Here is a 26712-nt window from a genome sequence, read left to right as displayed (position 1 = left end):
CATACAATTTAAGACCTTTAAAAATGGACGTACTTAACATTGTAGTTTATAACATAACATTGATAGTTCAAGATCCAGACTAGGTAAAACAGACTTTTAAAGAAAGTTAAAATTACCTTTTCACTTAGAAATAGGTTTTTTCTTGTTTTGTTTTGCTTTGTTTTTTTGCCTCTATACAAACCCATAAGACTTGAAAGATTACATTTTCTTTAAAGATACAGAATTTTAATAAATGTATCATTATTAAGAAAAATTAAACTTTCTCAATCATTAAAGAAGTCATTTATCAAAACAGCCTGGACATAGCATGCACTTGATACATTTCCAGGTTCTCAACACTTATCCCTTGCGATGGTGACTTCCGCATAACAATGCAGCAATCCTATGATTGCAGAAAATATGGCAAAGGCAATACTTCACATTGGGATCTCACCACATCAAGTGCAGATAGTGAACTTAAACATTAAAACGCAATTTGCTCTTTCTAAAGTATACACTTTTATTTCTTGCAAAAAGAAAAAAAGAGCATCATTTCCACTGCCTCAAGGTAAAGAGGACGGCATCTATCATGAGTTCAGAGAACCTCTGAAGGATTTAGAGGCAATCTTTTCATAATGCTTCTTTTGGCGAGGAAGTGGAGTTATGAGTTACTCAAAATTCATAAAGATTATTAAGTTGACCTCCTCACAGAAGACCCGCCACCACTGTCTCTCTCCACTGTCGCCATTCCAGCCCAGAATTACTGAGACTATGTCCCCCGTTCAGGATACTCCATTGTTTTGTGGCATTAGTGCTCCAATGCATTAAATAAAGATTCCGCCCCGTTCAGAGCACAGACCAAACAAAAACAAACAGGAAAACTCATTGCTTCCAGTGGAACAAGGCCACAATATCAACAATGAATCTGAGGTCCTCGTTCTACCAATACTCCTCCGTGTAAGTAATTTTAACAGGTAAATTGCTATTGCAGCAAGTTTACTCCAGATTATCAACTTGTGTCTGTGCCTGCTGGGCTATATGAATGATTACCCTGTCCCTCAATGCCCTCAGCTCTGACCTCTCGGGCACCCAACCCCTCCCAGTAAGGAAGCTTCCTAAACAACAGAAAGCTTTCCTGCTTGATGGATTCCAGCCTCGCAGCTCATCTAAACTGAGCCTATGGGCTTCATGGTTTTCCTTCTTCCTCTTCGCATGGGTCTATGGGAAGTTATGAAACATATTTTTCTAGTCCTCCCAGGAGCAAGGCCAGGTTCACAATTTGACCTCAGAAACACAGCTGTCCTGCAAAGCCAGGCAGCCTGATAGAACTGGGCATTAGCTCTCGGCACGGCCTAACGCAAACGGTACTGTGCAGCACAGAGCCGCGTTACTTACGGGAAAAGACAAGCCATGCATCAGTGGGAGAAAAATAATGGAATTTAATCACATAAAAATATCACAGGCTCACAGCTCCTTTTCAACAAGCTGCCCTCAAGTGAAGGCACAATATTCTTATGAAACTCTCACCACTTACAATTTACAATGGAGCTGCCTAACTAGACATTTTAATCGGATGAAATCATAAGATTCTGGTCACACCCAGAAATTCTATTTCTTATCAAGTCAATATTTTCCCAGAAGATGATTTTAAAAAAACAGACAAAACTATCTATGCCTCAGATAGCTGTCTTAGATGTACGAGGTCTGGTCCCAGGAACAGGGCGGGATCCTGTGAAAGACTGTCACAGACTAATTAAGGACACTGCTGCCGAAAGAGGAAGGCTGACCCTGCAGTCTTATTTACACAATTTCCAGCCAGAGGGCTGTGCAGCGGGGCTCCAGTGGGGGCATTTCTATCTGAAGCCCAAGGGCACCTGCATTAAGAGAACTGGTGTAAATGAATCCCTTTGCTCAATGACAGAAGGAAAGACGCCAACACTTCAATTATCTTGGTGTGGAATGTATGTGCCGACCCTCTTGGACTTTACATGAAAAGACACAGTTACTTCTAATTTATTATTAGTATGCTTATTTGCACTTCACCATGCATTCCATTAGAAGGAAGACATTTTCAGTCAAGAACAATAAGCTCTTTAGACAGAAGGTAGTGATTCAAAAATTGCAAAACTTCAGCTTTCAAAAATAGCCTAAGTGACCTCTTGCAGTACTCTGTCCACTCTGCAGCAAGCAGGAGGCAACCCCTGTGAAGAGCAAATTCTGGCAAAGTTCTCTCTTCACAGATGATGCACAGCTTAAGCTATAATGAGTTTTTGGGTTACAAATGCTGAACGCATTAATATTCCTTGATGATAATTATCACAGTATAAGCACCTTTCCCAATGTGAGTAGCATAAAGCAACTGAAGCAGCATTTTTACTACATTTGAAACAAGCTGGAAAATGGGATTTTCTGCTCTTGTAACCTGAGGTCACCATACATCAAGCATTGCATATTAACACACCTACATGTGCCCCTGTCCCACTCCTCTTCTCTTCTGCGCCGTGTACCCCTTTATCCATTCTTCATTACAAAATTATTGGTAAGAGTACCTTTGTGCTACACATAATTTCATAACAAAATGTATCTCCCCCCCCATCGTATGAATCCTATGTTTCTTCTTATAAGAATACAAATAGCAAATAAGATCAGTAAGCTGTGTTTTACAGATGAGATGTGTTTCTGTGTACTTGGGATGGATACTGTGGTCACTGGCTGCATATAAAACAGGATGAAAATTAGAATTGAGCAAATAGGCTCCTGGAAGAACCAAACACATTATATACAAATCTAAACAAGCTACCAGCCTTTATCTTTACACCTTCAAAACACCTTCAAAAAGAGTAAATAATACTCTTCAGCACTGAAAAGTTTAAATGCACCAACATGACGACAGCAATGATGTCAGCATCGTATCTACTTATGGTGGCAATATTTTCACACAAGGATCTCAAAAACTAATTTTCATTTCAGATTAAAAGAACAACAATTGTTATCTGGATAACTATCAACTATTACAAAAAAACTGATAAAGACAATCTATTATGCAACACATCAGTGTGCACAACGATATTTATTATTTGGTATTTGTCATTGCATACCCAAAATAAGTGCTAAAAAAACTTACTATATCACAAATTGCTTTAACAATATGCTCTAAATGGACTATAAATTGATTTTCCCCAACCTCATTTTTTTCCTTTCCCTCTATTCAATGACAAAGAGAAAATGTCTATTATAAAGCCCAACTAATGCTAGGACGGCTTAAAATAATGACAACGTAAGATCTTCCTTTTTAAAAACATGCTAAAATGTCATTTTCGTACTCTATGTAAATAATCCCTACAGCACTTTGACTTCACAGTGGCAAAAGAAAAGTCAGTGTGGATCCTGAATCCAGGGTGCGTACTGATTTAGGTGTTCTGCAGGTGTGAATACACTGCACTCATTTATACCATGTTACCCCACACTTCATTTAGAAAACACGCCACGCTACAACCGCTTCAAGTGCTCCACCATCATTTTTACTTATGTGCTGCAAAAATGTCTTCAAATCCCATTTGACTAGACGGCAGGGTTATGAGGGAACCTTTACTAAATATTTAACAGCACTATCGGCTTATTAAATACTATAATGCGAGAGCCATGATAGCATGATATACAGTGCTTGCCTTCTTTTTTTAACTTAATGCTGGTGCTCGTTTTGAACAGTCTGCGAGCCCATTCATCAGTAGAACTGATGCATTTTAAAAAGTCCTCATTTACTAGCAAATAAATGTGGTTAGAAAACCTTTTTAGTGTAGAAATGATTGGAAACCTATCTGGTTTTACTGTGCAAAATTTGCTTTACTCTGGCATGGAAAATATCCCCTCACAAAACATTTAAAAGGCTATTTTGAAATAATATGCAAAAACTGAAGGCACACAGTTTCCAGTAAAACAAAAGGTAAGGTGGTATTTTGGGTTCATAGAAATAGACATACACCAAAGCGGGGGACAGATTTAGAGACAGCTGATAAACTACACATATTCCTCAAATCTGGAAACAGTATCTCACATACATACCATATAATGAAAGTAGCCATTAAGACCGCTGTTTTTGACCATGACATGATTGGCAAGTAACCTCATTTGCAACTATTCATAATTGCTTTTTTAAAACAATAGGTTAACATACTTTTTGCATATACTATGTTAAGATAGTTTTAACTAAACTCTTTTTTAAGTTAATTGAGATTTTTCTTTTAGCCTATTCCAGAGGGTAAAAAGTAGGAATTTTCTCTGAAAAAATATTTCTGTTCTCAAAGAAGATATGCTATGGCCTAATTTAAAGAAAACTCCCTTTCCACTGGAGGCCTGCAGAGTGAGTGGGTATCCTGTAAACACTGTAACAATGATTATCTGTCCTCTCAGTTCTCAGTGGAGACTCTTGCTTTTGAAAATGTCTTGTGGTGACTTACTAAATTCAGGCTATTTCAATTAGTATTACTGCACATTAAAAATTAATTGCATTACTGAGTGGATTAAGGTTTAAATTTCAATTCTACAGTATGTGCACTAGAAATGACAGCTAAAAATCAATGTTCTTTGGCCCACAATTGGAAGTGTGGACGGTCGAGTAGCACGGGACTGGCGTCACTGGCCAAGTAGTTTTAAAAGACTTGATAGTTCATTTGAAGGTGTGTCAGCTCTAATTCTAGATTTTTAGTTTGAATGCTGCATAGTAGCCCAGGCTTAGAAAAAGAAACAGAACAAGAGCTGCACTAACCAGTTGGAAAAGCAAATAGACACAGGTACTAAAATTATAATACAAAGAAATTAATAGTGACCAAAAAATTCACATACAATTACCCAGTTAAACCTGGTTCACAACTCTGCTCAATAAGAACACAAGATCTCTGCCTTGAACCCACACTACTTTTTAATAGCTATTGGGTGAAGGCAGTTGCTTGAGGGCAGGAATTAGGCTACTTTATAAAGAGAATTCACTAATATATACAATATTCATAACGACTTAATGAAACCCCAAAAGATACTGAAAATACAAATCTTTTCCTTAAACAGTAATCCCATTGAAGTCCCTTCTGTAAATTACTAGACCTTTTTGGGGAAAGGGACAAAAATCAATGGATCACCCTGACTAAAGATTGATAACATCTACATGAAATGTTCAAAAAGAAATTAGTCCACTTTTATTCATAATAATTTTTTTTAAGAAGATGAAGAAGAAGAGCATAAAGAATGAAGTCACAGAGTAAAAGTAGCATCAAGAAAGACCCAGAGAATCACCAGTATATCTAGGTTTGGAAATGAATGGTGATTGGTGTGTGCCTAAGAGAAGAAAATAAAAAAATGATGCCCTGCAATGTTCCTCAAGATCCCCTCTGTGTTGCAAGTGGCCAACAGCAAGTTCAGCAGCAAGAGAGTAAAGAAGATGGGAAGTAATAATAACAATAAAAAGAATAATCTGGTGCAAATGGACCCCAAGGTGTAGTAGTCATCCCCGTGCAACAATCACACCTCACTGCAATTTACTGATGCTGCTTCATTACAATACAGCATATCAAAGGGAAATGTACAGAGTGCACAGCCGGTAAGAGGCAGCACGTGCCACCCCGGCAGCCACTGCGAGGGGAGCCCAGTCAGACTGCTCAGAACTGAAATTACCTGTAGAAAAAGAAAATTAAATAGAGAGGTGACATGTATACAGCATGGTGATAAATTTGGAGGAAAGAGAATGAAAGGTATCAGGAAAAAAGCATTTCTTTTGTGAAATATTAAAAGGCATTTCAAAGTCTCTGAGTTAAAACATCCTTTGAAGAAGAAGTAACAACTTGTGGCTCTGTTAAAAGAAAAAGGATAGGATGTTTCCTGTTTGGAAAATCCGGATCAGCTAGCTCTTGGTTTCCCATTTTATTCTCCATAAAGTGAAGTTCATGTTTTGAGGTGAACTTGAACACTAAACATTCTGGTTACGATTATTTAAAAGAGGAAGTGATTAATTTTCTGCTTCTCCCCTGCTGCGGCTGAAGGTCTTACTTTTCAGCCGGTGCCTGGAAAGACACTGAAGCAATGTGTTCAGGGGAAAAAAAGAGATTCTTTCTTCACCAAGGATCATTGAGTATGTCATTGGTTAATTCTTGCTCTGTGCTCCTCATTAGCATTACTCTCAAGTTTCTGGTTATCATATCTGAAATATTAAGACATAATAACTACGAAGGTGCAGATAATTGGATATTAACCAGAACATACTTGACTGGGCAGGAGGTAGGGCCCTGCTTAAACTAATCCTGAAATATATTAATCACCAATTAATGAAAGTGTTTCAAATTCATTTTCTATTATAGAACACCTCCGAGTATCTAAGCTTTTTCTAACAAAATGACTTGGAATAACAAGGTAGAAATAAGGAATATGGCCATCTGATGAGGGCTTAAATTAATTCTTTATAGCCTGTTGTCAGGTAATCATGAAAATATAGTTAAAGCCTTGATTACTGTTTTACAAAGTCTGATGGGGAGAACAGGGGGCACGTTTCAATATTCAGTAGCCTTGGTTAAAATTCCAAATTTATCCCTTTAAATGGAGGAGCCATAGGAAGATATTTCATCGGAGCACCGTCATAATATTATGGGAGATTTTCAGCCTAGACTTCTAGACCCCCAATCTAATCACAGATATACACTTAAGGTGTAAAATCACTTAATGGGAGTCAGAGAAGTCCAGCAACAACATGTTTTATACATAGAAAACAAAAGAAACTGATGATTATACAGTGTGTCCGTAAAGTCATGGTACACTTTTGACTGGTCACAAGAAAGCAACAAAAGATGATAGAAATGTGAAATCTGCACCAAATAAAAGGAAAACTCTCCCAGTTTCATACCTATTCAGTGCAGTTTGATGTGGGCTCACGCACAGATTTTTTAGGGCTCCTTAGGTAGCTATCCCGTATAGCCTCTACAGACTCGTCACTGACTGATGGCCTACCAGAACGGGGTTTCTCCACCAAACTGCCGGTTTCCTTCAACTGCTTATCCCACCGAGTAATGTTATTCCTATGTGGTGGCACTTCGTTATAAATGCGCCAATATTCACGTTGCACTTTGGTCATGGATTTGAATTTAGCGAGCCACTGAACTTTCCTCTGTACCGTCCACATCTCGACTGGCATGGCCGTGGGCTGCTCCGCTGTAAACATGGTGTTATGTCATCATCTGCGCATGCGCACAGGCTCCACATCATCCTACAGAAACTGGGAGGGTTTTCCTTTTATTTGGTGTAGATTTCACATTTCTATCGTCTTTTGTTGCTTTCCTGTGACCGGTCAAAAATGCACCATGACTTTATGGACACACTGTATTAAGGGATAATAACCTTGGCTAAAAAGTCACCCACACTTAGATGGAAATAAAATTATGCTAAAGAAAAAGAAAAAGGAAAAGGAACATATAGACAAGGAAAGTCACATGTCTGTGCAACCCATGTGGCCTGGAGACTGTGTCACTATACCACAGATGTTTTATTAGTTTGGTTGTAAAAGCCCCCACTTAATTCCTGAGGAAAACTTTTATGCCTAGTCACTGAGTTAGAGAAATTGCTACAAAAATGCCGTTCTCTTTAAAGAAAAAGAAATTTCTAAGTACTGTATACTATTCTCACCAAGGATTCTATTATTCTCACCAAGGAATTCTAATATCTTTCAATACTAAAAGGTGTAGCTCCCTGATACTATGAAAAATACTTAACACGTTTATGTCAGAGAAAACAAGTTATTTGGATTAAACATAATGTAGGCCAGAGATCTGACACCCTTTCTTCCTCTTTCCTGCCTTTATTCACTGGATCTGATGAAAACAGTAAGAAAACTCCTGTTATCTCAGAGCTGGTTTGTTTGTTTTTTATTCCGTTGTTTGTTGACTTTAATGTTAATAAATCTTAAATAAGCACTCAGGGCAGATGAACTAAGATATGCAGGCAAGTAGGCCTTTTTATCAACAATTTTGCCATAGAAATACACAAACATTTCAATGGCTCTTCATTAGCAAACAAATCAACAAGTGATATTTTAATGCATGATTTTATTCTGTCTCTGTGGGGACCGTAGTTGAGAGTGTGATGTACAGTACAGAGAAAGGAATCATCAGCCACAGTGTCCCAGGGCTCCCTCCACTGAGGACTTCGCAGCCTCTGCTTAAAGAGTGCATTTAATTGACTGATAGACAGTAGCCTCTTTGTTCATAGAAGACAGCGAAGTAATGGCAGCTTGAAAATCGTACCATCTACAGGGTCTCCTGAGACTAGTAACAAGGGGATATGTGTCAGGAATAAATAAATAATCTAATTATTAAGCCACTTCCTGTCAAGTTAACTCCAATTTGTTGGCTTTTGAAGGCAACAAAACGAGGCATTTTTCCTCATTATGCTTCTCTTTTTATACCAGTGGTAATCACAGGCGGATTAAAGGGTGCCTGATTGGTTTTTTTGTCAAGGAACTGAGAAGCAGCCAACAGTACAGAAAAGCAGAGTTGGGGTTAGAAGAAATTTCATGCTTGTCTCCTTTCCAGCTCCCGAGCAGCCCACACGGCTGCCCCATACAGAGCCGCCAGCTGTACAGCAAATGTGCGCCCCTCCGACTGAGGCCTACCGGGCCGCGGGCGCCATCCTGAGAGCTGCGAGACACCTTGCGGTCTTGGCAGGTAGCTACTGCTGTCATAGGCATAATTCTAAAGGTGACCTAGGAAACCCCATCCGCTCACGAAATGCAACAATATGAGCAGCTGAATTTCGACACCCCCTCTCCAGATTGGCTCCCGTGCCTTTGTTTTCCGCTCTCCACAGCCCTGCATCTAGGAAATGACCGATGGCAACGGGTCACGAGGGGACTTGCCTGTGCAGGCGACTGAACGGACCCTGGAAAAGAACAGATCCGCACGTGCGTGGGGACACGGGGGTGTGCACGCAGGGTCTGCATTGTGAGCTATGGCAGGTGGCTTTCTGTGCCCTCCATGCGGGCCTGTTTTGCAAACTTCCTTCAGAAACAGATATCCACATTTGATAATAAACGCATCAAACGGTGAGTGAGAAACGGATACGCTCCTGGCGTATTCTATAGCACGTCAAAGGTGAGGACAGTGAGAGCTGGAAGCCCCACCATTGTGTCCCTGTTAGTCCCGTGGAACAACCCAGGTGGCACAGACTGTCCCCCTCGTGTCCCTTTGTGGAGCCTAGGAAGAGAGGCTGGACCCAGTCCTCCCGCTCCAGCGCCACACTCTGTGGAGGCCACACATCTGGTTCAGGGCAGGATGTTCTCAAACGCAAGAGGAACTGCATCTTCAGTCTGTCTGGGGGCTCAGCCAGGCCCTCTGTCCCACAGAAAATCACCATCACAAGACCTGTCTACGAGGCCACGCTAGGGCTTGTAAATTAGAAACTCCACTCGCTGCCAGGATTCCTGTAAAGCAAAGCTGTTCAATGCGGGCTAAGATACAAAACAAGGACCAACACTCGGATTTGTCTTTAACAGCTTAACACTGATTTTCAGACACAGGCTCAATGATTTTCTTTAAAAGTTGTTTAAGAGATAAGAATCCAAATAACTAAGTGAGCGCTTGAAAACTGTATCTTATTCCAAAAAGATCAAAAACAAAAAAAGAAAAGAAAAGAAAAAGTCTTTTCTTTTCACTTGGCTTTGTCTTGAGGAAGGCTGGTCAGAGAGGAGCGGCGACGAATCTGTGTGGCCCCTCTCTGCACTCGGTCATCAGGGTGTCTGTGTTCTGTTTATGTCTCTGTATGTCCTTTCTGAATACATCTTGGATTTTTGTTAAATTGCGCAGATAATTAAACCCTCTTCATATTTACAGTCTGCTTCATTGGTACCATGAATTCTGTTTTCAGTTACTGTCTGCAGATTCCCTCTCTGAACAATTTCATACTAAGCAATAACACTTCATTTTACATAAGTTTTATCTGATGTCCCCATACAGAGCCGCCAGCTGTACAGCAAATGTGCGGTTCTCAAACTGAGGCCTACCGGGCCGCGGGCGCCATCCTGAGATCTATAAGGCACCTTGCTGTCATTGGCAAGCTTTCCCTGCGATCACTGCGACCATCGCTCTGCACTGCGCACAACTTAAAAATCATCTGATTATTAGAATTTGTGGCCCACACTCCATTTTATCCTTTATTTAATCTATCCCCAGATCACACATTTGTTTAAATGTTTTGGCTGGTTTACAAATCATGCAGCCATCTGCACAGTAGGTGTGACACCATGTTTTTAGACAAAAGTTACGTTACAAACAAAGATAAAGTCGTTTGAAATGCTTTGGTCTTTGTTATTCTGCCTGGTTCACTTGGACCAACTCTAAGAAATAAATAGAATTATCTGTGTAAATCGATGAACATCTATGAAAAACAACACCCAGCAGAACGCCCAGCTTGCTCCATTACCTACGTTAATATCATGACAGCTGAGGAGAGATGACCTGGCCCACTTCTCATCTCTCCTGTACAGATGGCTATTAAAGAGAAAGTATCCCTTTTGTATGGTCCATGTAGAAACCCTTTATGGGCTTTTCAAATAAGCCAGCATTGCCCACATGAGGGTAGCTTTCTGTTACCATTAAACTGCCCAGATTTCATCTTTTTTAATCCAGCTCTTGATGAAATAAGCCAGTATTTCATCATATTTAACACCAAATGCTTGTTTCTTAATTCCCTGAGTTTTGTAAGCAATCAAATAAAGATGACCTAAAAAAAAAAAAAAGTCAATAGTCTTCTCATTTAGAATTAGTGTAAACTCCAAAGAACTTAATGACTTTGAGTTTCTTAGGACAGTGCAGGTATATCCATATACATACACCCACACATACATGCATTATTGTAAATTCATTTCTATATTTTTAACAGCCAATGAACACTGAGAGTTTAAAGGGCAACACAGTAACACAGTCCCCTGTCTTCCTATGCAGATATACATATCTTTGGCTATTTCCCCTTAAGACATATAAAATCCAAAACCACTATAGACCTGAAATATTGGTTTTAGTCTATGCTAAAGCAAGAGCACTGAAGCTGAAATGTTTCAGAGGTGATACTGAATGTCACAAAACTATAATGAAGATTAGTCACATAGCACACTACCCACTATAGAAATGGAAGGGAAAGAATGCCATTTGTGACCTTAGGCATCAAGCAAATTGCAGAATGTATAAATGTCACTTGCCACAAAAACAGACTAAAATGCACCACACTGTACAAAACTGATTTATGCATTCTTTTCTACTTGACATTAGTTATATATATCATGTGTAACATAACACACAAAATACACATCTTCTCATGTGCACTGTAGAGAACTTGAGTCTTTCCATAGCCTTTTAAAAATGATAACTATCTATAAAACACTGAGTATTAGAGATTTGAATAAAAATAGTCAATATCTTTATATCAGTGTTTTCATATCAGCTGTCATTTACAGTCCTAAATTCTAGTTTTACTTTTCTAAGACATAAATGTATTTGCTTTCCCCAAATGCTCTAAGCATCACCCTGGGTCCATCTGGGACATGTTTATTAGTGACTATTTCTGGATTTTTCTATCTTTTCAAAAAAAGGGGTACTCTGCCACCTTAGATACAATTTTGCCATTACGATAGGAGTCTTACTGATCAGATGAAAACAGTGAAAAAATAAAATATTAAGTAAACATTTCCAAGTCAATTTTTAAAAAATAATTCTTAGGTAAATGGTCTATAGCCGTTTCCTTTATATTTTTCATCCAAGAACTTTGAAAGGGAAGGCTAGAAATGGCCACAGCTACACCCTGACCACTTGTCCTCCAATGTCCATGGCTTCAGCAATCAGTTCCAAGGATAATGGCATTTCTCCCCTTTGATCATTTCTTTGTCAAGCTGACTGGCCTTCGATGGGGAGTGTACTGCTGGTTGTCTACCACCAGCCGCTTGCAATTTGCTCACTATGTTTCATGAGACAGTTGTTTGTGGCTGTTTGGAACACGTTCGTCTCCTTGGGGATTTATATGCTAGTTGCAATGCCAACCTCTGTAGTGATCGAAATTTCTTTCTAACTAAAATAGATAATTAGAGGCTGGTAATTATTGGTCAAGAATTATCAGAGTGAAAAAATTAAGCTTCTCATAAATAGTTCTTGGCAATGTCATCTCTTTATATTATCACATGCCTAACAGCCCTTTATTCTGAGCACTTACAAATTTACTCCACTGCTGTTGAGCCTCATAATTTTATATGAGGCAATCCCTTTGCTGGGTTAAACACATTTAAATTCTCTGGTTTCATCTCTATCTGTGCTAAACCATACCAAATAATAATAATAATAATAATAATAGAAACTTCAAAGAAGAAAATAACAATAAATATTTACTATGCTGATATAGAAAGAAACGGGTGAATAATGAATGAAAGGACATAATACACAATGGCTTCTTTCTGTAGTCTCAGGTCAAAAGCCCACGTAAACTATGTGAAAGGAACAAAGGAAAGACAAGAAACATTTTCTCATCTGTGCAGACTTTGAAAGAGGGAAGCCTTTTCCCCAGGAATGCTGTTAAAATGTTTTGTAGCTCTTTTTTTGTGCACGTGTAAAGAAGAAAAGAAACCCCTAAATAGTCAGTGGTCTGATTTCTTACTGAATCTGTGTCAAAATGTGGTGGAGAGGGAGGTTTTCTTTTTTTCCTTAACAGACATAAATCAAATCCCTAATGCATTTTTATTGAGTAATTATTCCTGCAACTCAGACCATGTGTCCACACCTAGGTGCAGAACGGCACTTAAACAGAGCGTCTCCTGTATGGACCTGGTAGAAACATTGATGGTTTTCCTTTCACAAATGTCCCCTGGCCAACAGCCTGAGCCAGCACATCCAGAAAAAAGCATGGAGGTTGCCTGACATTGGCATTGCATTAAAACATGTGTGCAACAGAGAAGTAAATGCTAATGACTTGGATAAAGAAGAAATTTAAAGTTACACCTCATTGGGTCATCTGCAGACTTTATTTTTTATCTAGTGACATAATCCTTCCTTCAGACTGATTGAAATGTAAAACAAAATCTGTAAAAAACACTGTATACCTCTTAACAAAAAGAGTAAGAGGATTTCAGATAGCTTCTAATCCCTCTTCCCTGCTAAATGTCTAGTTGAGATTATTTTTTGATTAGACAAATAACATACAGAGATACACAACCTAAAAATACCTACCCTCAATGGAGGTATTTTAGCAACAAAATAATGCTGCCTGCCTCATTTGAAAGACTAAGTATCACACTAGGATTTTAAAAAAGGATATCTTAGGCTTTGTGACATCCTCATGTTACACATTTTCTCTCCATCTCTCTCTCCCTCTCTCTCTCCCTCTCTCTCTCTCTCTCCATTCCTCCTGCCCTCCCTCTAGGTATTAACAACAGGAAGAGAGTTTAAGAACTTAGGATGTATTGTCAACAGATAGAATAATTACATGAATGCTATTCATTTGTTTAGGCCTCGAGTACAAGAGAATTACATATTTCATTATTAAAATAGCATGAATATTAAATAACTAGATCCTCTGTGCAAAGGAGTAGAATTTGCTTTTCTGATGGAAGGTGAATTGTTAAATGCTTAGATCCCAAGAGGAGTCGAATGTCATATTAATCCACCGTAAGGTGGAAGGGGAAGAACCCTGGAAAGCACTAATGATATAAGGAGTTTAAGAGAAATACAAAGGAAAGGGTACAAAGCAATTTAAAAAGAATGACCAGAATAAACCAATAAATGTAATGGACAAATGCTATGAAAACAGGAAAATCAAAAGGTTCTCTCATGCCCAACATTCAAATCAAGTTCTACATATACACAAGGACATTAATATTGTGGCAAAAATATATTCTATCGGTTCATCCGGGTCCTGGGATAAATAATAAATTCAGAAATAAAAATAAGTTTACATCAGATACAACTAATCAGAAACACGAAGCACAAATTTCACTCTTTTACATAAGCTGCAAAGAACATTTTCACTGAAGCCCATGGAAAACTGCAGCTTGGGAACACATTCATGAATGCCTGACACTAAGATACTGTACTCAAGAAATAAAGACATGGGAAATATTCACATTTACCATTTGGTAAGAAAAAATCATTTTTTTCTAACCTATACTCCCCATCCTCCAAAAAAGGGCAGTTTTGAAAGTTTATGGTTTTTTTTAATCCAAAGTAGAAGGGAACTGTAAGAAAACTCATTTTTCTGAGTCTCTCTTACATGTTGCCATCTTTTAAACACTCTTTCAAGTTGTTGATGTTATTCTGTCACTTTTAAGAACATGCTCTTTGATGTTTTAGAAACGCACTAATAATACCAGTATCTAAATCTGGAAAATAGAAAGATAAAGTGAGCAATATTTGAGCTGTTATGTGGACGCTCTATGTTGCACAATTAAGCAGTTAGTCTTTTATAGGGATAACCCTCCTAGAGTCCCACCATTTGAAAACTATAAAGCAAATCCTCTTGAAAAACTATTAATCAATTTTCCAACCTGCCTTTAAATTTATCTTTATTAACAAACAAGAACCATAAAAAAACTGGTTATAATTGGTTTTAGTGATCAGCAATGATAGTTGAAGCAACCCTTCCACTGAATATTCTCAAAATACTGCTGGTTAGACTAGAATAAAACTGGTTTACCTGGAAAACAAGTTCCGAACCTAAAATGTTGAATTTTCTTTCCTGTCTTCGAGGTTTTTAATAGAAGAGCATGAGGTCCGTTTGACCTTTTTATATTATAGCACAATTATTTATGGTGTTACAAAACATTATGAAATGAGTATGAAATAAAAAAAACCTCTCAATATAAAAACACAAATGAGTAACAAAAATAGTATAAAGGAATAGCAATTGTCATTTTACTAGTAGAAAAAGATCTGCCTGATAAAGTTTAATTGGCTGATAGAACTCTTAGTGTTATTGCTAAGTGCTTATCAAATTAAAATACATAGAGGTGGTAGCCCCAGAGGAATTAAGGAATAATGGGGCATTATGAATAAGTGAAAAAAAATTATCCTTTTAGCTCTAGCCCATGTGATAAATGTATAAATCCCAGAAAACTGGCCTAGAGTGACTTCAGAGATCTTTACCCAAACCACTCTTACAAAGATCTATGTAAAATTTTGTGGGATAATAAAAAATGATTACTGAATTCTTTCTAATCATGATTATTTCCAGGCTGTTGAAACCACCCATATAAAACTAGTTTACGGCAATTTAAATTATTTATGTTTCCCTAACACAAAAACTCACCACTTTAGATTTTGATACAAAGATGCTTAAGCAACGCACAGCAGTGCCATTACCATAATAACTTCTGAAATTAAAACCTGTCTAAAACTCTATGGAAAGCTAACATCCAGTTCATTAACCATTCCTGTTAGTTTTCAATAATGCAAAAATGATTAGAAGTTTAATTTGTTAATCACCTGTGTTTTAACTGGCAGTAGATATATAATCCCCTGCAGAAGTCTAAACTAGCCCTTGCAGAAAATAAAATGAGCTAATGCCTTATCAGACCTAATAATAGTAATAAAAAAGTCAATCATGCTTAGGTAAAACACTGATGGTTGAACAATTAATTCATCTTTAACTGTTTAATGATATAGGCATTGATGTACACAAGTAGGAGAAAAATCTATCTATAATAAGGTCTAGAGTGTCACTCACCAATCATGTGATTTGCAACATGGACCTGAATATCCCATTCATTGTAGAAAACCATCTGACACTTGATGCACTGATAGGTCTTCTTCTGAGAAAACAAGTATAAACAGAATTACTTAAGACACGTGCACTTTATATTGCTTTGTTAAAAAAAAACAAACACATCCTACTCACAGGTTTGGTTTTTTTCCCTTTTATTTATTTTTTTTGAGATGCTGGTATTATGTATGTTGAAAACTAAACTGGCTGCTTGGACAAAGTTCCATAATTCCTTACTAAGACCTTGTGGCTCCAGCTCAACATTATACTTTAAGTTGCAAACAGTTGGGGAAAAAATGAGGCACACAATTATGACATATGTTTTTAAAGATTTCTAAATTCAAAAACAGAAGTTAGTATTGAAAAAAAAAATCCGGAACATGTGGTTGTTGAGTTTCAGAAACAATGTTTTTGAAGGTCGAGATTACATTTTGACCAAAGTAACTGAGGTGTTGCTTCCAGATATCTTTAAGTAAAATAGCCAAGAAATTAAGATTCATAGAGTCTAGCTAAGAGATTTAGAGATTATAATTTTTAGCTGAAGTCTAAAATCTAGATAATGTCTCAGAAATGGCTAACTAGCATTTAAATTCTTATTTTCTCCTATAAGGAAATCACATAATTTCATATCATATTGAACATTCTGACACCATTTATCATTTTACACAATAGTCCTGTGAAGTGACTAGAGCAGGATTTATTATAATTCTTATATCATAAATAAAGAAACTGAGGTCCAAGGAAGAAGAAAGATTTGCCTGATGTCACCAGTGCCTTACAGCTGAGAAGAGAAATAAGCTCCCTTGATTCTAAATGCTAGGTTCTAAAATAAAGCAGCCTTTATAATTTTACATCTTTATTATTGTGTCTCCCATTTGGCTCAGTACACATTAGATGTATTTCAATAAAGTATTGGTTACATTTTCCAGAATACAGTTACATAAATCCTTTTATAAGTGAAACTTGATAATTTCAATTAAAACCATCTTAGAAAACAAAATAAATCATTATGAAATAATCCATTTTTAAAATCTCCCAAATGTGAGAAAATGACATTTGTAAAATCACATCAATGACCATTTATTTAAGGCATTCTTATAGAATTACCATTTCATCACACTCTCGGAAAATTGTTTTACTAAGAGTAGCAATAGGAAATATCAGACTGTAAACTTCAATTAAATTAAAATAACTCAACAAAATCCAAGTTAAGCACAAAAAATGTAGTGTCAGTTCATTAGTGATTAAAACTGTAAACACCATTCATGTAACATTTTCTTAATTACTGCCACTTAAAGTAGTATTTACTTCTGAGGCAGAGAATGGTGTTCCTGGTAAAACACAGACATGCAGGCATACTTCTCATGGAAGCTTTCTAAATAATATAATGGGCTTTGTACATTAGGCATATTGTGAACTGAGTGTGCTGAATCTAAATCTAACAGGGACTTGAAACTCTGACAATCACCAAGGAAGATTTACTGCGCTGAGCTGTTTATAAGATGCTTTTGATGGTGACATATAGAGCAACATGTGTTGCGTAAATAACATCTATCCCTTTTTTTAAACAATATTTCCCTTTAGAACTAGTTAGAAAATATTTCTTACTCCCAGATGACCTACATTACATATTGTTTATTAGCATACTCCTAGCATTATTCCTGATATGTGACCTTGCTGAAAAACAAAGAAACATAAACTTAATGGCTAGTCTTTTCTCTTGTTAGCACAGTAAAACATACAATGTGTCAAAAACTATCTCCAAAAATGATGACTGATGAATATGTTTGCAGAATATACTAGGGCTTTTTTTTTTCCTGGTCTAATAATAAAGAATAAAATCACTCGACAAACCAAAATAATAAAATACTTGCACTTACAACTACCTTCAAAATGAACTGACACAGTTGAAGATCTATGGAGACGTCTCCTTTTATCATTGAAAGACAATCCTTTCATCACTACTGATAATTCAAATACTAATTCTACCCTTAAGACAGTATTTAAAATGTGACTTTCTTTTCTTTTTAACAAAGTCATATTCTTTTCTAAAAATCTCCTAAAGTTGGGGCTAGAACAAATAAGAATTTAATGTGATGCAAAACAATGTACCAAGATCTTAAAATGCTGTAGTTTCAACATCATCTCACCAGGCATGTCACATTTCCCAAATACAAAACAATGATATGCAAATTGGGATGTATTCAGGTTTTCTTTTTAAAGCCATGGTAAAAAAAAAAAATCAATTTTATATCAATTTTTTTAAAAAGTTTAAACGACTTTTAAAGCATCCCTTATTACTTATTATAAATACAGACTTTTAGCAAGGTATTTGAGACCCTGTCTACTTGTACACCATCTTTAAGATAAAGTGATTATCCCCTCTGCACAGAGTTCGCCTTGCGGAGTCCGTTCTAATGGTGGGAAATCCATTCCAGCTTTGTACAGCTGAGTTTATGCAGGAATTCTCCCTAATTCTGGGTTTAAATCTGCCTTTCTGCTCCTTTCATCCATTGATCCTAACTCTACCCTCTGGAGCTATAAAGTCCAGTTGGATCCCTTGTCTAAAATGACAGTCAGGGGTCCCCAAACTTTTTACACAGGGGGCCAGTTCACTGTCCCTCAGACCGTTGGAGGGCCGGACTATAAAAAAAAAACCTATGAACAAATCCCTATGCACACTGCACATATCTTATTTTAAAGTAAAAAGACAAAACAAAACGGGAACAAATACAATATTTCAAATAAAGAACAAATAAATTTAAATCAACAAACCGACCGGTTTTTCAATGGGAACTTTGCTCCTCTCACTGATCACCCATGAAAGAGGTGCCCCTTCCGGAAGTGCGGCGGGGGGCCGAATAAATAGCCTCAGGGGGCCGCATGCGGCCCGCGGGGCCGTAGTTTGGGGACCCCTGATGACAGTGATAATAACCCCTTTCCAGACTGAAAATAGAGGTAGGGGTGCAAGAAACGTTATGAACAACTTTCAGCATCCTGGTTACCTTCCTCCAGGTCAACCTTTTAACAGACAGACCAGCAAATTAAGCACAGTGTTCCAGGGGTGACCTGACCCTTGCGGAGGACAGGACTGTCGCTACCCTTTGGGCAATTACTTCCATTTATATAGATGACAACAAAAAAGAGTCAAGTGAGAGCATTCCTTTTAAAAGCAGATAAAAGTAGAAACAGAACTTCCATTGTTTGGGACCCAGATTGGCCTTTATCAACACTTAAGTTGTCAATTGACTTGAAATGCTAATTTGGCACAATTTTTAAAAGAGTCTTTTTTCATTAGCCTTTTTTAATGTGCTACTTGGAAGTGGGGTTGTCATTTCGATTGTTCTCTTTTGTTTTCTGATACTGATAGATGTAATTATCAAGGATACAACTTTTTCCTAGCACCTCATTATTTTTGATTGATTTTGAGAACAATTTAAATGTGCCTTTTTGACATTCTTGTTTTCAGTTATACTCTGGTTAAGGAGACTTTCAGAAAAGAGCATCTCATAAAAAAATGATTAGGATCTTTAATAATGTATACTTAAATGACAAACATTATTCTGACTAACCCCCACCACCCTCCATTCAATCTATATCCCATTAAGACTTAGCTTCACATTTTGTTTCAAGAAATTAAAAAGAAAAAAGAAAAAACTTTGTACTTGTAAATTGCTTTAAAATACAAAATAAAACAAAACACTGAGGGGAAAAAAAATCAATGAATCCATAGTAATCCTCAAAAACAGAAAATGAAAAAAATCTCAGTTGCCACCACTGGAAGTGATTGTAACATGAATTTCTTGTTCTGAAAATTGGTAATTAAAGAAATAGAAGCACTAAGCTTTTTAAAGGGAAGTGTAGCACATGCCTGTTTGATGAGAGGATGCTTTTCTTTATTGAACACTGTCAGTAGAAGGGATAACAGAATTAGAAACTCACTATTTGCAATGCCGAATAAAATGATACAGGATAATCATTAATGCATGCTATAATGAATAGGAGAGAGGTTCTGAGATACTCAATTTTCATCCTTTGATAACTACAAAGAGAGAGGAGCGTCTCTACAGTAGATTTATCTGATAGTAATCACTATAACCAGACTATCTACCTTACTTTCACTAATAATGGAACAACCTGACCTTATGTGTCTCAAAATGTGGTACAATATGAAGTATTCTTATATAAAATGTATACCTAAACCTAATCAAATCTTTTCAGGTAAAGCAATATTAGAGGTACATGTATTACTTTGGGAAAAAAAGAACTACACAAACCCAGAATATTATTGGCCTGTTGTCTTAAAAAGTCAATGATATGGGGCAGGGGGAAGTAGAGAGATTGTTCTCAGATGAAAAAGACTAAAAAGACTTAAGCCATAAATGTGTGGATAATGTACGATCCTGGTTTAGAGAGAAATCAGCTATAAGTGGGTTTTTAAAGAGATTGGGAAAATCTGAATATCAGGTAGTTATTAGGTGACACTGGGGAAATACTATTCACCTTGTTAGATTTGATAATGGTATTGTGGTTATGTGGGCAAACGTCCTGTTAGGAGATGCATATTGAATATTTAGGGGTAAAATGGCATGATGTTTGTACTAACTTTCAAGAGATCCAGAAAATAAAGTAGCCATTTATAAATAAAATAAATATGATGAAATGTAAATCATGATTGAATCTAGGTGTATACTTAAACATTTTCATAATAGGAAGTGGAAATAAATTGCTAACTTATAACACTTAGTTTTGGTGATTATTTTTTACCATTATACTTAACCTGTTAACCCCATCCCCTCTGTTCATGTTATACCCCACCACACACACACACACACACACACACACTTAGTGTGCACCAAAAATAATTTCTGCTTAGTTGTTATAAGTAGCTTTGCTAACATGTTTAAATTTTTTTAGAGTTTTTGTTACAAACCTAATGTATAAACTCTAAGAGGCCAGGAACCATAGTTTCCCTCTATTATCATAATAAATTAACAATAATTTCCTACAATTCTCTGCTTATAGCATATAAAGAACTCATATGCGTAAACCTCACATGTAGCAAAACTGAGAATAAACAAAGGAAGATTACTGTCATTTACAGATTAAGTGACCTGTCCCAAGTCATGCAGATTGTGAATACCATCACCAAGGTCAGTATTCTATCCTGTCTCCCACCCACTGGATTTTAACAAAGTTTATACTCTGTTCATTTGCAGGTAAATTTACAATTGCATTTTGGTACTTTTTTTTTTTGTATTTTTCTGAAGCCGGAAACGGGGAGAGACAGTCAGACAGACTCCCGCATGCGCCCGACCGGGATCCACCCGGCACGCCCACCAGGGGCAATGCTCTGCCCCTCTGGGGCGTCGCTCTGCCGCGACCAGAGCCACTCTAGCGTCTGGGGCAGAGGCCAAGGAACCATCCCCAGCGCCTGGGCCATCTTTGCTCCAATGGAGCCTTGGCTGCGGGAGGGGAAGAGAGAGACAGAGAGGAAGGGGGGGGGGTGGAGAAGCAAATGGGCGCTTCTCCTATGTGCCCTGGCCGGGAATCGAACCCGGGTCCCCCACACGCCAGGCCTACACTCTACCGCTGAGCCAACCAGCCAGGGCCACATTTTGAAAGAAGGCTCTCCTTAGAGCTGTGCAGTACTTTGGTTGTGAGAATGCCAGAAATGGGATGAGAATAGCTTAATACCACTGAAGGAACTGTTTCCAGCCACCTTCACCCAAGGCTTCCCAGTCCCACATCCTTGACCGAGATCCCATACAGTAGAATTGTCTCTCCAAGATCATCTTGTCTACTTCAAGATTTTCTCTTTGCTCTTGGTGTCCTGCAGTTTTATTGCCATGTTTCCAACCATAATTTGATGCTTATTTGTCCTACTCGACACTGAAAGAACAACTTCAATCTGAGAGCTCATATATGTCTCTCCTAAAAATTTTCAGCAATAATTTCTACAGCTTTTATGTATCTTACACACACTCTGCATTAAATTCTACTGGAATACCAATTGGATATAGATTGGATTCTTTTGGTATATCTTCCATGCATTGTAACTGCTTTCTCAAGCATATTTTATAAATTAATTTTTCCTCTATGTTCTGCTCTAGGTGATCTTCTCCACAGTGTTAACAAACCATTGACTTTTCTCTTCAGTGGTGTCCAGTCTAGAGTTTATCCTTTCAAAGCTTTTATTTCAGTAACTATTTTTCATTTTTAAGATTTTTAACTTTTTTTTTTAAGTAAAAGGAGGAAAGATAGTGAGACAGACTCCTGCAAGTGCCCTGACTGGGATCAACCTGGCAACCTCCTCTAGAGCCAATACTCGAACCAATTGAGCTATTTATAGCACCTGAGGTTGATGTCCGTGGACCAACCATGCTATCCTCAGCACCCTGGCAGATGCTTGAACCAATAGAGCCACTGGCTGTGGGAGGGGAAGAGGGAGATAACGGGGAAGAGCAGTGGGAAAGAAGCAAATGGTTACTTCTCTTGTGTGCCCTGAATGGAAATCGAACCAGAGATGTCCATACTCTCACTGAACCAACTGGCCAGAGCCAACATTTTTAATTTTAAATATACAAGTATTCTTCTTTAATTTCTACTTGGGTTTGCTTTATAATTTGTCACTCTTTTTAGTGGAAATAATACCTTCATTTATGTTTCTGAGTTTCTAAACATACTTATTTCAAAGTATTTGTCAGACTATTTTATAAATTTATTTTTTTTTGGAGTGGAATCTTGGTCTCATAGTAGTTAGGTTTTGTTTGCTTATTTGCCTAGCATTGGATTCATTCCCATATTGTGGAATCTTGGTTTTGAAGTTCATTTGCAGTGAAAGATTTTTTTCTGTGTGCTCATTCCTTCCTTTCCAGTAGTTTTGCTATCACTTCTAATTAGCCATCCCAAGCTAGTAAACCAGGCTAGGTCTCACAGGGGCATTTCCTGTGTATCTGCTGTGATGTAGGCATATAAGAGACAGAGCTGAATCACAGAGCTGGCATATGGCTTATTCAGTTTTAAATCCTAAAACTGTATCTCTTCTTACACCTTTAACTCTACAGCTAAAAAGTCCAACTCCCAGATATTGATCAACCGAACTTTATTCCTTCAGTCTCTCTAATGAAGTTTCTTGCCAGAACCTGCTTTAAGTAGAGGGTCCGACTTTGTTCCATAGAGATTAAGTCCTAGTTACCACTTCTTATTTCGGAAATAGAATCCAACAGATCCCTGCCTTCAGGCTTGATAACCACTTGGTTTATAAATTTGGTTTCTGAATCTCAAACATGGAGAATTGTTTTGAACTTGAGTAAGTCCATTTGGTTTTCTATCTTTCTATCTTATCTATCTTGGCTATATGTTTGGAGAATCAAAGCATGAAGGTACATACAGAGCCATTTTTCCAGAATGTTCCACTGGCTTCAGCAAAAATTGCCACACTCCTTATAATGTCACCAATCCCAGACTTAGGCAGGGGCTATCAATGAACTATCAATACCAAACTTGGTCAGGACCTCCTATAATTAGGATATTGTACAATAATGCTGCAAAATGTCTATTCCAAATATATCCAGCAGTCTTAGTAGGAAAGCAACTTTAGGATTCTCTTTCTGCAATTAGTTGTATTTAGTGGCTTCATCATCTAGTTGTCTGACAAATAATTTAATGACTGAGTCATAGTTTCTTTCTCTGTAAATTAATAATAAAGCTTACATATTAGAATTGATGTGAGAACTATACAAAAGTGCTTAATACTATGACTACCATGTAGCATGCCTGCATTAAATAATAACTACCTTTATTACTCCTCACTTGACAGGTTATTACAGGACTAGAATGGAATATTAGACAAACTGTCTAACACAATATAGTTGCTTATCAAAGATTAGTTCTCACTCTATGTGGACTTTCAAACATATCAAAATTTCTCTAAATTAGACCCCACTAATTTGGTTTTATGACAATAAACAAGGGGTAAACAGTACTTATTAAATAAAGTTTTAAAATTAATAACATAAAGGATATCGAAAGTTGGTGACAGAGTTAGAAGGATGGGAAGAAAAAAAGAGCATATAAAACATTTCAAATTAGGTAGGGCAAAAGCTGTTTTTAAGAAATGTAGCAGTAATACAAGTTGCAATTTTTTTTTCCTTTTAATGTCAGACAAATTCCTCACAGGCTTATATTGTATAAAAAAGGAAAAAATTATTTAATCATATTTATTTTTACAAATAAAATTCAAAACTCCATGAAAACACAAATTTAAGCTACTATTAATTTTAAAATTGAAGGTGAAAATGTTGAACCATCTTATTGTTTTATCTTTTCTTGGGTTCTATTTGTATAGTAGATAAAACAACATAAAAATCATTTCTTTTCAAAGGAACCATCAATAGTCAAAAATAAGGAAATAACTGAGTCTCAAAAATAAATCTACTAGTATTCATCCAAAAATACACAGTGTCAAAGATGAAGTAATTTCCATGAATTACATCAAACAAATTTCATGGGGAAAATTTATTACCTTAAAGTTCATGAAGAATCATTTTATTTTTTTTAGTTTAAAATTGTCTTCTAAGAAAATTTTCTTCAACATTTGCCTTTTCTTGTACTTGACTTTGACATCTAACATGAAAAACTGAACTGAAGCCAAAGTTTCCCATGGAGAGAGATTATTTCTTAGGCTTACTTGTTCATCTCTACTCTGATTTCTCTCGATTCAGATACTGGAGTCTCTTCCAAGGATCCTGGCTTATGTCTTCCACTACACAGGCCTCTGAGGCTCTCCAGATAAGATAACTTCATCTAGATGATTTCATTTAATGTTACGGGTTCGGTTGCTGTCTATTTCTGTGCCATAGAAAATCTACCTGAATCAATCTCCTATTGTGTTGTTCTTCATAAAGGGCACTCGATACATTTTGTTTACTGACTGTCCAATGGATATCCATCACCTTCATTCCTAAGGTACTACCAGCAGACTCGTCCATTTCTGCCTGCCAACCTCTCTACGACTTTACACAGTGCCAGAAAGCAGTGCATTGGAAGAGGCTGAATAATACAGACTAAACTGATGCTGCAGTAAGGAAAAATCAAAACATCACCGAAACATGTGCTAATTCTTTTCGCGTTAGGACAAGAGATTTGTTTCTAGTTACCCACAGCTACTACAATATTGTGTTAGTTCTTAGTCTAAAGAAATTTATGATTCACAGAAGGTTGAAGTTAACTTCCTAGACTGTTTTATAAATGTTCATATCATTCAAGAAAGCTACAAAATTGGAAGTGGAGAAACAGGAGTTTAAATAATAAGTCTTTTATAAACATAAATCCAAGGAGGAATGGAAGATTTTAAAATTTCTACCTTATACAAAGTTAGGGTCTATTTTCCACATACTGATTCTTTTCATCTTAAGAAGTGAAATCTCCCTTCTGTCTCACCTTTGGCAAGATAAGGACCTATAGCTGGTAAATATTGGGGATATATAATTAGATAAATGAAGGCATAGGAACATTAGGTAGAATGTTGCAACACCATTAAACTGCATAATATGCCCACCCACAGAGATTCAATTCTAAAAATTGATTACATGATTTACAAACCCAACATAAACCTAGAGAAAGTTCTGTGAGTGAGAAAAATATTTAGACTCCATTAAGAAATATTTTCTTAAGTAAATAACTTTCACCCTAAAAGCAAATTGAGAATATAGATAAGATTTTTTTTAACTCTTCACGAATACTGGTACCATTTATTAGAGGCTTGTCATAAATATCGAAAGAAAATCATAGAGAGGAATTTTTAGCTGATATTAAGGCATAAAGTTTCCTTGTGATGTTCTTACAACTTAGTATATGTTACATCAGAATTATTTAAATATAACTGATTTATCTCCTAAATAACCGTAAGCTCTTTCAGGGTGGGCAAAGGGCTCTGTCTGAGCCATCTTATATCAGTTGTGATCCATAACATAATTATTTACATGCAATAAATTAATATGTGAATGATTCATACCTGCTCATGGTAAAAATCAAAGCCTTTCTTTCCTCCCACTTCTCTTTAGATGAAGGCTCCCGCGGAGTCTGGTCATTCTCCTTTATTTATACTCCTAATCTATCCTTCCAGCTACCCTTTGTCAGAAGAATCCCTTTATGTTCCTGGCAGTTTCACATCTGATCTACAGAATGTACTCCAATTTGGGCAGTCTCAGTTACCCTGTATGTGCCTGAATTACCTTGTCCTTGACCACTCTGATCTCTATTGAGATCCCTCACCTCACATGCTCCTACTCCTAACAGTTCTTTTTTGTCGCTCCTCCCTATTTTCATTGGGGGTTCTGCCTCCTCCCATCCATTCCTTCTACTTGAGCAGCTTATGTACTAATGCATGTCAGACCAGTCTTCTCTTCCTCACATTGCTTCTAAAACCTCCCTCTCCTGCTCCATAAAACTTGCCAGCAATTACACCTATGCAACCCTGGGGTGTTCGCTTTATTATTCTCGTTGCTGTACTCTTCAAAACACTAAGTTTTTTTTTTGTTTGTTTGTTGTGTGTGTGTGTGTGTTTTTGATAGAGGTGTGTTTCTTTAACTTTACCTATTACAAAACATACTGTGTGGTACAATGCTATATGCATGTTTAAGTGGTAAGGTTATTTTCAGCCCTTGATTTAAGAAAATTATTTGGATTTTTTAAATTCTCATTTATTGTTCCAAAAAATATCTTTTTAGGAAACAGAACAAAATGACTCCATACTCCTTAAATGTTTTCGAAGTTTCTAGTACCAGCTTATAGACTGCTACGGACTTTTAGAATTGAAAGGGATAAGTGAGTTATTTATTTGATTTTGGGTGATGGGCACACAACACAATCAACAGTTCAAATTCTATAGAAATGTTTACCTGAAACCTATGTGCTCTTATTGATCAGTCACCCCATTAAATTAAATTAAATTTCTAAATAAAAAAG

The 26712-nt window shown here is 36.9% G+C and overlaps 1 protein-coding gene across 6 annotated transcripts in view; it reads right to left on the bottom strand.

Annotated features, from left to right (window-relative positions):
* ZNF521 (zinc finger protein 521) overlaps positions 1-26712 on the bottom strand; it is a 313211-nt gene that overhangs the window by 117193 nt on the left and 169306 nt on the right. For 4 of the 6 annotated variants that reach the window (XM_066246903.1, XM_066246898.1, XM_066246901.1 and 1 more), the window contains one exon: positions 15706-15790. In XM_066246903.1, coding sequence (XP_066103000.1) covers positions 15706-15790 — 85 coding nt within the window. The remainder of the gene's footprint in view (positions 1-15705; positions 15791-26712) is intronic. The other 2 variants (XM_066246900.1, XM_066246902.1) reach the window with 1 other exon arrangement.

This window comes from Saccopteryx bilineata, chromosome 11 (genome assembly GCF_036850765.1).
Source record: "Saccopteryx bilineata isolate mSacBil1 chromosome 11, mSacBil1_pri_phased_curated, whole genome shotgun sequence".
NCBI classification, from domain to species: domain Eukaryota; kingdom Metazoa; phylum Chordata; class Mammalia; order Chiroptera; family Emballonuridae; genus Saccopteryx; species Saccopteryx bilineata.
Note: the sequence above shows the minus strand (reverse complement) of the source record. Positions and strands in the feature narration are given on the sequence as shown.